This window comes from Aotus nancymaae, unplaced genomic scaffold, assembly GCF_030222135.1.
Source record: "Aotus nancymaae isolate 86718 unplaced genomic scaffold, 86718_ANA_hifiasm-v0.15.2.pri h1tg000020l, whole genome shotgun sequence".
Classification (NCBI taxonomy): Eukaryota; Metazoa; Chordata; class Mammalia; order Primates; family Aotidae; genus Aotus; species Aotus nancymaae.
In genome coordinates, this window is record NW_026988432.1 from 7,929,959 (window position 1) to 7,945,295 (window position 15,337).

At 38.9% G+C, this 15,337-nt stretch overlaps 1 protein-coding gene across 6 annotated transcripts in view; it reads left to right on the forward strand.

Moving 5' to 3' along the window:
• The first annotated feature begins 1,330 nt into the window (after nt 1-1,330).
• The window catches only part of RTTN (rotatin), a 185,981-nt gene continuing 171,974 nt past the window's right edge, over nt 1,331-15,337 (forward strand). For 4 of the 6 annotated variants that reach the window (XR_010343605.1, XR_010343606.1, XM_064379025.1 and 1 more), the window contains exons 1-8: nt 1,331-1,398; nt 1,729-1,916; nt 2,802-2,979; nt 4,802-4,891; nt 7,274-7,364; nt 9,041-9,155; nt 10,424-10,574; nt 13,376-13,541. Coding sequence is in view for 3 of the 6 variants with exons in the window: in XM_064379025.1 (XP_064235095.1) it covers nt 1,368-1,398; nt 1,729-1,916; nt 2,802-2,979; nt 4,802-4,891; nt 7,274-7,364; nt 9,041-9,155; nt 10,424-10,574; nt 13,376-13,541 (1,010 nt within the window). In the remaining 3 variants the exon portion in view is untranslated. Of the gene's footprint in view, nt 1,399-1,728; nt 1,917-2,801; nt 2,980-4,801; nt 4,892-7,273; nt 7,365-9,040; nt 9,156-10,423; nt 10,575-13,375; nt 13,542-15,337 lie in introns of those variants that run through there. The other 2 variants (XM_064379026.1, XM_064379029.1) reach the window with 2 other exon arrangements.

Genomic DNA, 15,337 nt, shown 5'->3' on the forward strand with positions numbered 1-15,337 from the left:
ATTCGTCACTCACTAGTTAACGTGACTTTGTGTGGGGGTACTTCTGTGATTTTAAGTTTTCTCGTTGGCAAAATAGGAATGGGAATACAGTAGGCCTTTGCTGTCCACTGGTTCCCACAAAGAATTCAACACACAGGGGATGAAAATATTTGGGAAAAAAAACCCACAATTGAAAATAACAATACAACAGTAAAAAATTATATGGATAAAAAGTACAGTGTAACAATTATTTACACAGTATTTACATTGTGTTAGGTATTGTAAGCAATCTAGAGATGATTTAAAGTATACAGGAGGATGTGTGTAGTTTATATGCAAATACTACACCATTTTGTAAGAGAGACTTAAGCATGGGTGGATTTGGGTATCTGCCGGGGTCCTGCAACCAGTTACCTAGAGATACCGAGGACCCACTTTACCTGCCTTGACATCCCTTTCCCAGGAAAAGTGAAACGATTACAGCGAGAAAATGCTCTCCAAAATGCAAATCATTTTACAAATGTACTTTTGTTGTTGTTTTTCTTACCGTTGCTTAGAATTTTTTTAAAAAGGATTTGTTTAGTTCGATCACTGTGCGCGGTGCAAAAAAATCAACTTTGGTGGCATTCAACAAATCAATCCCCCCCCGCCCCTGCCCCGCCTTTATTTCTCTTTTTGCAGCCCCCTTTCTCTCTTCTGCTCACTCATACCCGCCCACCCCGCTTTTGGCAGCTTGCTTGTTCATATCTGAACTTGGATATCCAAAGGCATTGCTTGACTTTAGAGGTACATTTCACAGTTAAAGAGGGTGCGTCCTTTAGTAGTCGGGGATGGGGAAAACTGCCACAAAGCAGAAGTCTACATTCTAAATCGTGAAGTTCTGCGAGCTGAGAACTAGATTGGCGGGGCCCGGAACGAATCCGTTGCCGAGCGAGGAGGCGGGGCAGGTGGGCGGGGCTCCTACCAGGGCCTCTGCAGCCCGCGCTGAGCGCCCGAATTCCCGCGCTGAAAGCCGGAACGCCAGGCCACCGGGCGTCGCGGCGGGCCCGGAGCTCGGTGCAGGGAGCACGGCCGAGCCAGGACTACAATTCCCGACGTGCGCGGCGGCCAACGCGGGTTCTACCGCTTGCTTGTTGCTTTAATCTTCCCCCTTTTTGCGACGGAGACTGCTGTCCAGGAAGTGCGCAGTAGTGATTCTAGTGAGGCTGTAAGCTCACCTGGCGACGCCAGGGCTGTGAACGGCTCACGGAATGTCTCTTTCTCCTGGTGAGCGCAGGCATTGCGGAACCCACCGTCCCACGGGCCGCGTTTCCGGAGGACATTAATTGTGGCCGGACGCAGTGGCGCGGCAGTTTAATTCTCCGGCGGCGGCAGGTTAAGGGGACGAGATGGTCCCGGCAGGGCTCATCAGGAAACTCGGTAACTGTCAGCTTGCCCCTCGTCCAAGGCACCCTCCTGTCCTGGTCACTTCCTGAGAATGGTTGTGTCACGTTTCTGCGGCCGGTCATCCCGCGACTGCTCCCTCTTTCGCCCCCGCTTTGCTAGGGTAGCCCCCGGGGACCCATCTCGGACTTTGTGTAAACTCCGCGGTTCCCGTCCCGAAGGCACCAGCGGCCTGCCTCTGAAAAAGCTGCTTTAGTCCGTCTTCACGCCGCTCCTGCCCGCAACCTAAGTAACGTAGTTTTGGAATAAAGTCTGGGTAAGCGTCTCTTTGCAGTCGGGACATTTTTCTGTGCTGTGCGTTGACAGGTCATCAGCTGGCCGAGATCAGGGAGCGCGCTCTCAAGAGTATTCTCTGCAAGATTGAGCACAACTTAATCTGCCACGCTGATCTCATTCAGGAGAGGCAACTTTTTCTTCATTTGCTGGAATGGTTCAATTTCCCGTCCGTTCCAATGAAGGAAGAGGTTCTCAACTTGTTAAGCAGATTGGTTAAGGTAGGATCATTTTGAAATAAAATAGTCAGACGAGTGGACCGTTTCGTAGTCATTTAATTGTAACACTCATTGAAAGTTAAATAACTGGGGTTAAAAGTTTGTTTTTTAATTAATTAATTTATTTTTTTAACAACCAGAGAGGTTGAATTTTAATTCGTCTGGATATATATTGCTCATCTTTGATATGTGATATTGAATCCCACATGGTCTCTGCTGTGCTCAGAAGTAACACAGAACTTCTTTTGAGTTTTGTTATGTTCTGATTTTTGGAATTGTCTTTGGAGGTTACTATTTGTATTCTGTATTTATCTTCTGATATTTACATCTTAAAAATTAGATGTGTCAGTATGAAAGGGAGCACGTTTAAAAATGATGTTACGTAACCATGATTCATAAATACCCATGTTAAGTTGCTTTCCCATATGCTTTTAGATTTGTATTCTTATTCTACCTCAACAGTAGGTAGTTGTCAGGGTCAGATATCAAAGTGTAAGTTTAACCTTTCAAAACTAAATCACTGTACAATGGTAGAGGAATCTTATTACTTTGACATCCTGTTGACCGATTGTGGGTGGGACCAGAAGGTGAGTGTCAGTGGAAAAAAGTAACTAACTTAAAAGATAAGAGTAGGGATTGATAGTGTGCATTTCCAGTGTGCATTGTGTTGGCTTATCTTTCATAAATGTTGTCAAGTGTTGTAGATATGTCTCTGTAGGTGTATGTGCTCCTTATGGAAGTGCCTTACTTTGGGGCAGAGCCATGAATTTTTTTTTCAAAAAAGGAACATCTGGTATACCAGAAATAATTTCATGTTTTGATTACTGAAGGTTAAAGTTTAGGGATTTTGCTATAGTTATTCTCAAGACCATTCTCTTTTTATTTTAGTATCCCCCAGCAGTCCAACATTTGGTTGATTTTGGTGCAGTAGAGTTCTTATCTAAGCTTCGATCTAATGTGGAGCCAAATCTGCAGGCTGAAATTGATGGAATTCTGGATGGACTTTTTATTCTTCCTTCGGAAGTTCCTGCACTATCTTCTGCCTCATACCAAACCAATCAAATGGGTAACTCTTTGGAATTAATTTGATGGAATATGTTAAAATATAAGTATGTTGATTCTAATGGTAAATTTTAAGGAAAGGGACATTTGATATTTTTAAAAAAGCATTTCTCCCACCTTCCTCAAACTTATTTTTCTTGTGTTGACTTAAATGATTTTGACCTTTTCCCCTTCCTCTGCTGTTAGTCAAAGGATGGTACATTTGCATTAATTGCTTTTTTGGTCAGGCCTAAATGATGCCAGTGACTTTGCTTTTATGAGACCATTTTGACAGATTATTTCTTTGACAATAACAGCATAGTTTTGAGCGCTCACGTGCAGACATTGTTCTTAGTGCTTTATATTTGTATTTTTGACCTTGTTCTTCATATTAGAGTATAATGATGTCTGTCCTAGCTCATGATTTTGCAGTGGGGACCAGTCAAAATGACATAATAAAGTATTTTTATATGCTGCAGTCCATAATGATATACTAGTTAAAATCTAAGTCAAAGAGACATGGATTTAAGTCCCAGTTCTGCTGCTAGTTGTGTGACCTTGGCTAAGGTAATTAACCCCTCCAGGCTTCAGTTTTCTCATCTAAAAATTGGAATAACAAGAACACCTTTCTTATAAAATTGTCATGAAGATGGAATGAGACAATGTTTTTTGTAAAGCGCTTAGCATCGGGCCCAGACTATATTAAACGTAGCAATGTCGGCTGTTATTGTTGTGGTGTTGTTAACGTCCAGTATAGTGCCTTGCACATGAAATGTATTTGAATTGATTTGAAGAAAAACATGCTCATGCAGTTTTTGTGATTGAGTAGTAAAAGGAAAAGAAGAAGTTTTGATGCTTTATTTGTTAAACCATATTTTCTTTTCTGCCATTACCAGTATTGTTACAGCTTCAACTGTGGATACTGCTGTTCACAACAACAATAGCAGCTGTCATTTATTGAGTTTTCTTGTGCGGCATTGAATAAATTGATTTAAATACATCATCTTGTTAGATCTGAATACAGCTCTTTGACTGAGATGTTATTAGTCTTACCCTATATCTGAGAAGAAAAACAAAGTAACTTGCCCCAAAGCACCCAGTTTTCTAATCTGTGGCAGATGCAGGATTCTAACGTTGCTTTATCTGGCTCCCAAACCTGTGATCTCTAACAACATATTTTACAGTTTCTAAGACATCACAGATAAAGTAGAATCTTACATTGTGAGTTTTTAATCTGATTCCTTGCAGGTGAGAGTAGAGGAGTGGTTAAGGGGGCTAATTGTTAGTTTTCTTTATTAGTCTGAGGAACTATTGGCATGAAAACATCAACATAAAATTACAAATTACAGTTTTGGCCTTTTCCTCATTCTCCTTGGAGCTGAACTGCTGAACGTATAATCTTATGTTACAGGGATAAAGGTATTTGAAAGATAATGTTTGACTCCTTTGTTTTTGGCAACTTTTTTTAAAGATATGAATGAAAATGGAGGTGATTAGGAACTATATAATTGGAGTAAAGGGAGAGGGAGATGGATTAGGAAGTATAGAGGAATAGTCCTTGAATACTTTGTAGCAGATCTTTTTGTGTACATTCTAACAAATAACTGTGTTTGGCTAACAGTGAAAGTGAGAATGGGAGAAAGCGCCTCATTGGAAATTGACTCAGTGTGCACATGTTTTCCTCTTTAGGAAGACAGATCATTCAGAGAAAAAAAGCTGGAGGTTTTTAAAAAAAGTTTTTAAAATGATTCCAATACTTAAGAGAGAACATTACTATTTAAAAAAATTAAGGTTCACTTTTAGCAAATAAGGAATTGAGAATGCACTAATGTTTATTTTCTTTTCAGAATTATCAAAAAACCCTGAAATCTTAACAGGATATTTTCCCCAAGATAAAAGTAATTTCCAGCAGATGGAAGTGCCTCCACGACCAGTGGGTGTGTATATGTAGGGAAGTAAATCCTGTTGACCTGGTCAATTGAAAATTAATGGACTTTTCTTCATTAGGGTGAAGATGTATTTTTACCAAACTTAAATGTTTCAGCACCAAACTACTGTCAAGTGTTTTAGTTGTTTCAAGTTAGTTTAGGATATCGAGTCTAAATGGTAAAATTTTGTGTTATTCTAACCAGATTTGAGCAACTCTGTAGATCGATGGTAGAAGTGGCGGTAGTACTTTGTGCTTGCTAAACGTGAATTATTACTATTATTATTTTTTGAGACAGAGTCTCGCTCTTGTTGCCCAGGCTGGAGTGCAGTGGCAGGATCTCGGCTCACTGCAACCTCCGCCTCCCAGATTCAAGTGATTCTTCTGCCTCAGCCTCCAAGTAGCTGGGAATTGTAGGCGCCCATCACCACACCTGGCTAATTTTTTATATTTTTAGTAGAGATTGGGTTTCACTATGTTGCTCAGGCTAGTCTCTAACTCCTGACTTCAGGCAATCCACTTGCCTCGGCCTCCCAAAGTGCTGAGATTACAGGCGTGAACCACCGCGCCCAGCCTAAACATGAATCATTTGAGGTATTGTGCCATGCACTTCACATATGTCATCTCATTTGTTCTTCAGCTTACTGATGGTACCATCTATCCAGTTACTCCTGCCAGAGACTGAAGATCATCTTAGTTTCTTCTTTTCCCATTTCCTCACACCAGTTAATTACAATATTCGAATTTAGAACCCTTTTTCTGGAATCGAATCCATCTGGCTATATTCAGTCTTAGCTCACATGCCACCTCATCAGATACCTTCCTGATGATTCTAGCCAATGGTCACTTCTTATGTGTAGTTTTCTTCCTAACACATTATTAGTTTTTGTTTGTCCCCTTTGTTGGAAGTTTGGTAATAGCTGTGAACATTGCTTTATTTTCAGTGTCTGGAACAATGCCAGACTGTATTAGGCACTCAGTATATATCCTTGAAGGAATGAATGAATCCTCGTGAGCCTCTCTGAGATTGGTATGATTAGTGACCCCATTTTACTGGTAAAGACGCTGATACTAGAAAGGTTGAAAACTTTGTCCTTGGAGAGGCAGTTAGGAAAGAGTTAAGTAATTACGTACTTACCATTTTCCTGCCTGCATAGTTAAGATGAAAAGGATGTGTCCGAGATTATATCTGCTGACGTCAACATGTTCAAATAAACTCCATTTGGAAGCCTCTGTTATTAAAAAGCTTTCATGGAAACTCATAGGTGGAATAACATCATAAGGAAGAATGGAAAACTTGTTAAGCCATTAGAATACTTTACCTTTTCATTCTTGAAAAGTTTTGTCAGGCTTGTAGCAAGCTTTGTTTTTGAGGCCAGGTGGCTGAGAGGCTTAATTCCATCAAGATGAGGGACATCTGAAGGGAGGGAGAGTCTCTAGGGTTGGTAAAGGATGGGTATCTGAATGAAGCTGATGAAACATTAAGGGGGATTGAGATTGTTACACTTTTATGTGAGTTGCAGTTTGTCTTGATTGATAGTCTGGCTTATTTTGGACACATTTTTACTGTGTGGTGTAAGCCTGTCCTTCCCTCCACCCACCTCTCCTTATTTCCTTAGAGAGTAAATCCTGCTTTTATGTTAGCACTTTTGAAAGAAGTAACTGTGCTATGTTTGGGAATTTAATAATACTGCTATCCACATTTAGCGATTCCATGCTCTTTTCAAAGCATTTGGCAGAAAGACTGCCATTTGGAAGGACTTATGTAGATGCTATTTCTCAGTGTTGCCACCTTAACTTGTACTATATAAGATCTGTTAAAAATAACTTGCATGGGGATAGTTTAAAACTGTGTTGCTTTCTCGGAGTTCTTTTAATCTTGTTTGAACACTGATACTTGTTTTTCAACCTTACAGTCTTCAAGTCATCTTCATAGAAATTTAAAACACCTAACACCATATAGGATATTTAAACATGACTAGATATAGTATATCATTATGTTTTATCATTTTTAATTTCTAAAAGTTGAGGTTTTCCCTAAATGTCAGTTCCTTTTATGTTGAATTTAAGCTTGATGTCCTGGTCGGCCTCAGGGTAAAATAGAAAATTTAATTGAAACTTTGTATGTCAGTCTGTATTGGATTGTGTCTAATGCTCTTCTAATACTTATTTTAATATCATATAAATTCTGTTTCGATTACGAAAAGAGAGCTCTCTAATTTATCCTGTGATAGAACAAATTTGCAGCTGACCTTGTTTGGTATATTTTAGGTTACTGTATGATATAGCCTTTATTTTCGGACTTGTTTTAAAGAGAAACCTTACCCTTAACTTTGTGAATCTGTCATCTCTTTATTCTTTGATACCTTAAGATTTGCTATTCCATTTACAGTAAATCAGACTGTGAAGTGTTTGAAGTTTTCTGTATTTCCTTGGCTACCCCTGACCACCACAGATAGACACGTTCTCTCCTCTAATGAAAGGTACAGTGCTTGATGTATTTTTAGGTATTTTTGTTCACTTAAAGTCAGTGTTTGATAGTTATTACTGCATGTTTTACCAGGAAAAGATACTAGTGGCTGTGAAAGGTATTAATGGTCATATTTGAATGATTTTTGTTTTTCAAAAAGCAAGCCAGAAAAATTCCTATTTGCTTTTAATCAAATCAATTTCCACATCAAGTTTCTTTTTTCTTTTTCTTTTCTTCTTTTTTTTTTGAGTCGGAGCCTCACTCCATCACACAGGCTGGAGAGCAATAGCAGGCTCTTGGCTCACTGCAACCTCCACCTCCTGTGTTCAAGTGATTCTCATACTTCAGCCTCCTGAATAGCTGGAATTACAGGCACACGCCACCATACCCAGCTCATTTTTGTATTTTTAGTAGAGATGCGGTTCCCCCATGTTGGCCAAGCTGGTCTCTAACTCTTGATCTCAGGTGATCTGCCTGCCTTGGCCTCCCAAACTGCTGAGATTATGTGAGCCGCTGCATCTGGCCCAAGTTTCTTTTTGTGGTTGGAATCTTGTATAGTCGTTGGTGACAGGAGTTTTCTCTTATTGACCAGATTCTCTTACTGGCCACTGCTTATGCCTTTGATTAATAAAAATGGAAAATTAAACATAAATGTAGTCTTTTTGGCAGAATACATTTCAAAATATGGGCTTCATTAGGAGACGAATTATACCATGTAGAGATGGTTGGGTACCACTGATCCAGTCTTATGCTGTGTAATGACTGTTAATTGATTGCTATCTGCAAGAGTAAATAGCTGATATATGGAAATTTGGAGAGTGTTTTAATGTCCAGATTCACTTTGCACAGTTTCATGAATGCCATAATACATGAATTGTCTGCATTTTTTGGGGTATAAATCTGGAAAATAAAGACCAATTTATTAGGGCTAGGGCCAGATTACAGTTGGATGCTATTAAATCATTTTTAATGATGACACTTCCAAGAGCATCAGTGAATTCTCTTGGAACAACGTATTGAAGACGTAGAGTGCACACAGGAAAGGGTTAGGAGGTTGTCTGATCTCTCAGTTTTGAGTCAGTCCCTGAAGCAGAGATGGTGGTAATTTCTAATGCCTGCCTCTGCATGGTGAGTGGTGGATAGTGTAATGGAACTGGGCTGAGAGAAGGAGTGTGTTTTTTTTGGGGTGGGGAGTGAACAACTGCCAATCCTAAGTGGGTGGAGTCAATAGGTGTCCTTTGTGTGGGAGAAGAGGGGAATCTTAATCTGATTCACCTTGAGTTGGGAAGATCAGTAAGGACTTTAATTCTTAGAATTTACCTCTGTACTGATTTTTTTTCTGTCTCATTTCTTAATTTATTTGGTAGATTTTCTAGAATTCTGTGCTCTTTGACCTCATTGAACTCATTTTGTAGCCTTATGATAATCTCTGTGGGTACAGTGGTTAGTATGATGTAGTTCCTGCTCTTGAAGAGGGTCGGGGGGAATACAAAATCAACAGGCAGTTTAATATCATGAAATAATGGACAGTGGACGAAGCACTGCCCTAGAGTTGTTTATTGGTTAGGAAAAAGATCTAGGAAGGCTTTTCTGGAGAAATGATATCTCAGCTGAGACCTGAAGGTTTGTTAATGGAGTTGTCCTGACAGATGAACTCTTCTTAAAAATGATTAACACTATGTTTTGTAGCTCTTTAAGAAGTAGTAACCACACTTTAATCTGGAACACCTGTGAACTATTGAAGGACGTTATCATGCAAGATTTTCCTGCTGAGATTTTCCTTCAAAGGCCAAAAATTGTTCAGGTCAGTGCCCTCTATAATTGTTTTAGATTTTGAAGTGAGAACTTTTTGCAATGCAGCAAATTTTGCAGTGTAAGAGTTCTTGGGAAGGAACTTTATACTCATGTATTTAAAAAGTGAAGTATTTGGCTATTTAAAGCACTTATTCATGAACTTGGATAGTTATAGCTCTTCCAACAGTAGTAGCTTCATTTGACACTTGCAGTCCAGTTTGGCAACTTTGAGTTACCATTTATGGATCACCTAAAGGGTAGAGTAGACTTTGAAAACAGGTTGCGCAGGAGCCTTTATTAAAAGTAAGAATAGGCTGGGCGCAGTGGTTCATGCCTATAATCCCAGCACTTTGGGAGGCCACGGCGGGCAGATCATGAGGTCAGGAGATCGAGAACATCCTGGCTAACATGGTGAAACCCTCTCTCTACTAAAAATACAAAAATTAGCTGGGCATGGTGGCAGGCACCTGTAATTCCAGTTACTTTGGAGGCTGAGGCAGGAGACTCGCTTGAACCCGGGAGGCGGAGGTTGCGGTGAGCCGAGATCGTGCCACTGCACTCCAGTCTGGGCAACAAGAGTGAGACTCATTCTCCAAAAAAAAAAAAGTATAGCATTGCTTCTTGAGTATCTAGTTTGTTTAATGCACAGTGTTACATGCTGGGGAAATATAGTAGCAGTGAGTAACATAGATGGATTCTTTTATTTTTTCTCGTTTATTGCTTATATGGTAGAGGGAGAGAGATCCAGGGTGGAAGATTGTGGCATCTCCACAGCAGTCAGTAATGCCTTAGCATTCCCGCTCCACACTCACAGGGCTGAAGTAGACTCGAGTGGGTGGCAACTGTTAATACATAGGCTCAAAGCTGGCAAATGATTGCAGAGGAAAGCTGTTAATTATGAAAATGTGGTCAAATGATTTAGATGCTTGAGATGAAAAGGGATTGCTGTGATTTTTAAAATGTTCTCTGTAATGTAATGTCCTGAGTGGGGAATAATTCCTGTCTTCTATTGGAATGGTTACTTGACTAACAGATTTTAGAACTAGGAAACACTGACTATTCTATTTAAATGTTATTGTCTTATTTTATTTTGACCCATCTTCTTGCCTTATGCAGAGTCATTTTTGCCCCCTTGTTTCTTATGTGTTACTAATATTTGGCAACTTCTTTTACTTCTCTTGATTATTCACTTAAGCTTACTTACCTAAGCTCCACATTCTTCTTTGAAGTTGAGCACTTTGTTCCCTTAATCACTTTCACTGCTCTTCTTTATTTCAGAGCCTTTTATCTCTGTTGAAACTGGCCTTTGGAGGAGATGGAAAACATCGCCTGGCATTACAGTCAGTGTCCTGCCTGCAGCAGCTGTGCACATATTTAAGAAACAGACTTAACTTTCACCGAGATCCAGGTTTTTTCTCCAATAAACAGGGTATTTATTTTTATCTGTGCAGTAGCCACTGGTGTTATTTGTAGATTCTTCTGGGAGCTTTCCTTTATGGTTACTGTTAGGGATTATTGTGTATGCATTTCACAGTATAAACTCCCCACTCCTAAATGTATTCAAATGATTATCTTTACAGACTGCATAAATGAGAGAAACCGCCATGATCTCTTGAGCCTTATTTTTTTTTTTTTTTGGATAAGAGGTATTTACAAGGTGTTTTTCTTTTCTACCAGACTTGCAGATTCTATATGAACAGTGTTGTTGAGACGTAGTTACTAGGATTCTGGGTGTGGCTATTCATGTAGGACTCTGGGCATTTAAGCAAGTTACATATAGTGTTAATAAATTGTTTTGTTTGAAAAATATTGATCTGAATTTTATGAAAAGTATTTTTATGCAACATGGAATATAGTCAGTGTTACAGCCATGCCAGACTTTTCAGAGAAAAAGCGCCACCTAGTGCCCAAATAGAGTACCAGACCCTCTTTGACAAAACAGTATCTACAATTGAGGATTTTTGTGTGCGTATACAATCTACATTGAAAGTCAAATATTATAGTCATTTGTCATGTTTCCTAGTTTATCCCTATTTCATTGGGATTTTCACTGATCCTGTGCTACTTGAATATTTATGTTTTACCTTGGTTTTATTCTAGATATTAGAGGGCATGGGATTATGCAAATGACTGATAATAGAGAGCTTCTGGGTACCCCATACCTCAACAGAAAAAGAATTATAGTGTTGATTAAAAATCATTGATATCTCTGAAGAATTATTAATGTATTTAATAATACGTATTTATTACCTGTTATATGCCCCGATATTCTAACCTCTAGGGAAGTATAACACTGAACAGATGAGTAAGATCCAAGCCTTTATGAGCTTATATGTTAAACAAATAATCAAGTTTGCTTGAGATAAGGAGAAGTACTTGAAGGAAATAAAAAGGGTGATAAAGAGATGCAAGAAGAGTGTTCCCAGGGAAGGTCAGGCCTCAAGGTAGCACTGAGGGTGATGTCCTTGAGCAATTGAAAGAAAGCCCAGGACAGTGGAGTGCAGTGAGCTGGGCAGGAGAGGAGAATGAGGTGAGATCAGAGAGGTCGTGAGGGGCCAGAGTATATCGGGGCTTGCAGGTCTTTGTAAGAATTTTGTATCTTCTTTGAAGTGTAGTGAGAAGCTCTTGGAGAGTTTATTTATTTTTCCCCTCTCTTTGACTGTAAATGCTTTTATTACCTAATCCTTTTTTTAATTGGGATAAAATATTTATAATATAAAATATGCCATTATAAACATTTTTAAGTGTACAATATGTGGCATTAGTTACATTCACATTTTTATGCAACCATCACCACTGTTTCTAAAACTCTTCATTATCTTAAACAGAAACTCTAATCATTAAGCAGCGATTCCTCATTTTTTCTTTCCTCAAAGCTCCTGGTAACCTCTAATTTACTTTCTGTCTCTGATTTTTGTCTTTTCTTGGTACCTCATCTAAGTGGAATCATACAATATTTGTCCTTTTGTGTCTGGTTTATTTGTAATGTTTTCAAGCTTCATCCCCATTGTAGCATGTATCAGAACTTCATTCCTTTTTATGGCTGAATGATATTCTATTGCATGTATAAGCCCACATTTTATTTATCTATGCATTTGTTGATGGATATGTGGGTTGTATCCACATTTAGTTGTTGTGAATAATGCTTCAGTGAAGATTGGCATGCAAGTATCTGTTCAGTGCCTGGTTTCAGTTCTTTTGGGTAATACCTAGGAGTGAAATTACTGCATCATATGGAAATTCTATCTTTAGCTTTTTGAAGAATCACCAAACTATTTTACACAGCAGCTGTACCATTTACATTTCCATCAGCAATATATGAAGCTTCCAGTTTTTCCACATCATCACTAATCTGTTCATTTTTTTTTCTTTTTTAAAAATAATCATAGTCATCCTAGTAGATGTGAAGTGGTATCTCATTATGGTTTTGATTTGCATTTCTCTAAAGACCTAATGATTAATGACCAATGAATCTCTGATGACTTCTCATGTGCTTATTGTTTGTTCATATATCTTCTTTGGAGAAAAGTTTATTAAGGTTCTTGGCCCATTTAAAAAATTGGCCAAGAACTGTTTTCTTTATTGTTGACTTTTAGGTTACTTATATATTCTGAAAATTAAACCCTTATCAGATATACGGTCTGCCAGTATTTTCTCCCACTCTGTAAGTTATCTTAACACCTTCTTGTAATGTTCCTTGATTTACTGAAGTTTTAAATTTTGATAAAGTCCAGTTTATCTGTGAGTTCTTTGGTTGTTTGTGCTTTCAATGTCATATTTAACAATTCATTGTCAAATTCAAGATCGTGAAGATTTACACCTGTTTTTTTTTGTTTTTTTTTTTTTTTGCTAAGTGCTTTATAGCTTTAGCTTTTCTATTTAGGTTGTTGATCCATTTTGAATTAATTTTTGGCTACAGTATGAGGTAGCCATTCTTGGGGAGTTTGAAGCAGGAATGCATGCTACCGTGTTTTTCTGCTTTGGTAGTCGCTGATGTGAGTGAATACCATTAGGTGGAAGGTCCCATGTAATCAGGTCAGTTAGACATAAACCTAAATGTGCTAAGTGAATACTTATAGAAAAGTTTGATCTTTGCTTTTATTTTTACCCCTTAGAAGGATTCCTACTATCTTAATTTTGTTAATGTTTTTGGAAGAATGATACATAAATACTACATAGTCAGAAGTCGGTTTCTACTAGGGATAATTTTATTCTTTTTTTTTTCCCCAGACACAGTTTCCCAAAATTCTTCTTTATCTTACTGTCATGAAGCAAGAGGTATTCATCATTCCCAGAATCCTTCCCCAGGAAGCAGCAGCCCTCGGCCTTCAGTGGTTGGGCGCACAGGCCAGCGACCCAGAGGAGATGGCCAGGATTGGGATGCAGTGTCCTCGAGGTGACTGCTAGCAGTGTCTCTGGGGAAATTAGAAGTGCCAGTTAACTTGTATGTGTTAATTTCAGAGGGAGATAATTATTTTTCTGTCCTTTTTTTTTGAAACATTAACACAGGTATAGGCCTTATGTTAAACCCTGGCTTCATACCTTTTTTGACCATGATCCACAGTAAGGACAGATAAATATTACATCGCAACTCAGTGCTCAGTACATGAATATATACTCTGTTTATATATGTATATGTGTGTGATGTGTCCCACAAAATAGTATTCTGATTCCAGATTAGAAATACCAAACTATGTTTTCTGTTCCTATTTCATTAAAAAAGAAATGATTCTGACCCACTAAGTCGTTTTTACCAGCCACAAATAGAATATGATCTAGTTTAAAAGCATAGCTTTAAATGATAGATACATTTTTGATAGTATTTTAAACATATTTTTGTAAGTCTTATAACAAATGCATAAGTGTTTACTGTTAAAAGGAATGGTTGGAGAATATTTTTATGAAATAAGGACTCCTTCAAGTTGAACAGTTTGTGGAATTTTATTTGTTTGTGTAAATACAGTTTTTTTTTCCCTTTTTTTTTTTTTTTTTTAGAGATAAGATCTCACTCTCTTGCCTAGGCTGGAGGGCAGTGGCATGATTATAGCCTTGACTTCTGGGCTCAAGTGATCCTCCCGCCTCAGCCTCCCAAGTATCTGGGATCACAGTTGTGCACTACCACACCAGGCCAAGCCTTTTTTTTTTTTTTGAGACAGACTCTTGCTCTGTCACCAGGTGCCAGGTTGGAGTGCAGTGGCGCGATCTCGGTTCACTGCAACCCCCTTCTCTCAGGTTCAAGCTATTCTCCTGCCTCAGCCTCCCGAGTGGCTGGGACTACATGTGTGCACCACCACGCCCAGCTAATTTTTTTAAATTTTAATTTAATTTAATTTTATTTTTTTGAAACGGAGTTTCGCTCTTGTTACCCAGGCTGGAGTGCAATGGCGTGATCTCGGCTCACCGCAACCTCCGCCTCCTGGGTTCAGGCAATTCTCCTGCCTCAGCCTCCTGAGTAGCTGGGATTACAGGCACATGCCACCATGCCCAGCTAATTTTTTGTATTTTTAGTAGAGATGGGGTTTCACCATGTTGACCAGGATGGTCTCGATCTCTTGACCTCGTGATCCACCCGCCTCAGCCTCCCAAAGTGCTGGGATTACAGGCGTGAGCCACTGTGCCCGGCCGGCTAAGCCTTTTATTTTTTGTAGAGATGGGGTCTCACTATGTTGCTCAGGCTGGTCTTGAACTCCTGGGCTCAAGTGATCGTCCCATCTTGGCCTTCCAAAGTGCTGAGATTACAGACATGAGTCACCATGCTTGGCCCTCAGTGCCTGGCCCCCGGATTTTCATACACCAACTTTGCTTAAAAGGATTGGTGTGGTATTTGTATGTTACTTTATCCTTTGGCTGCAAACATATTAAAAACATATTAGCCTCTTCTTTAGTGTCATTCTAAAAAAAAGTTCAGTAAGATGAGGATTTGTTTGTTGGCTTGATTATTTTCTTGCAATATTGTTACTGCTGTTACAAGCTAATACCAATTCATGCTGGCTGTGTGCATGGTGTTACGCCCTGTGCTTTACATACTTTGTCTCCTTTATTTGTCCTAGAATAGGATTGGTATTATATGATAGGATTGCTATAATTATTATCATCCTCATTTTACAGAAAAATCTGAGGTTTAGGTTTAGAGAGGTTAAGAGCATGGCAGTTGATAAGGAGCAGAGCTAGGTTTAAATAATATGATAGGAG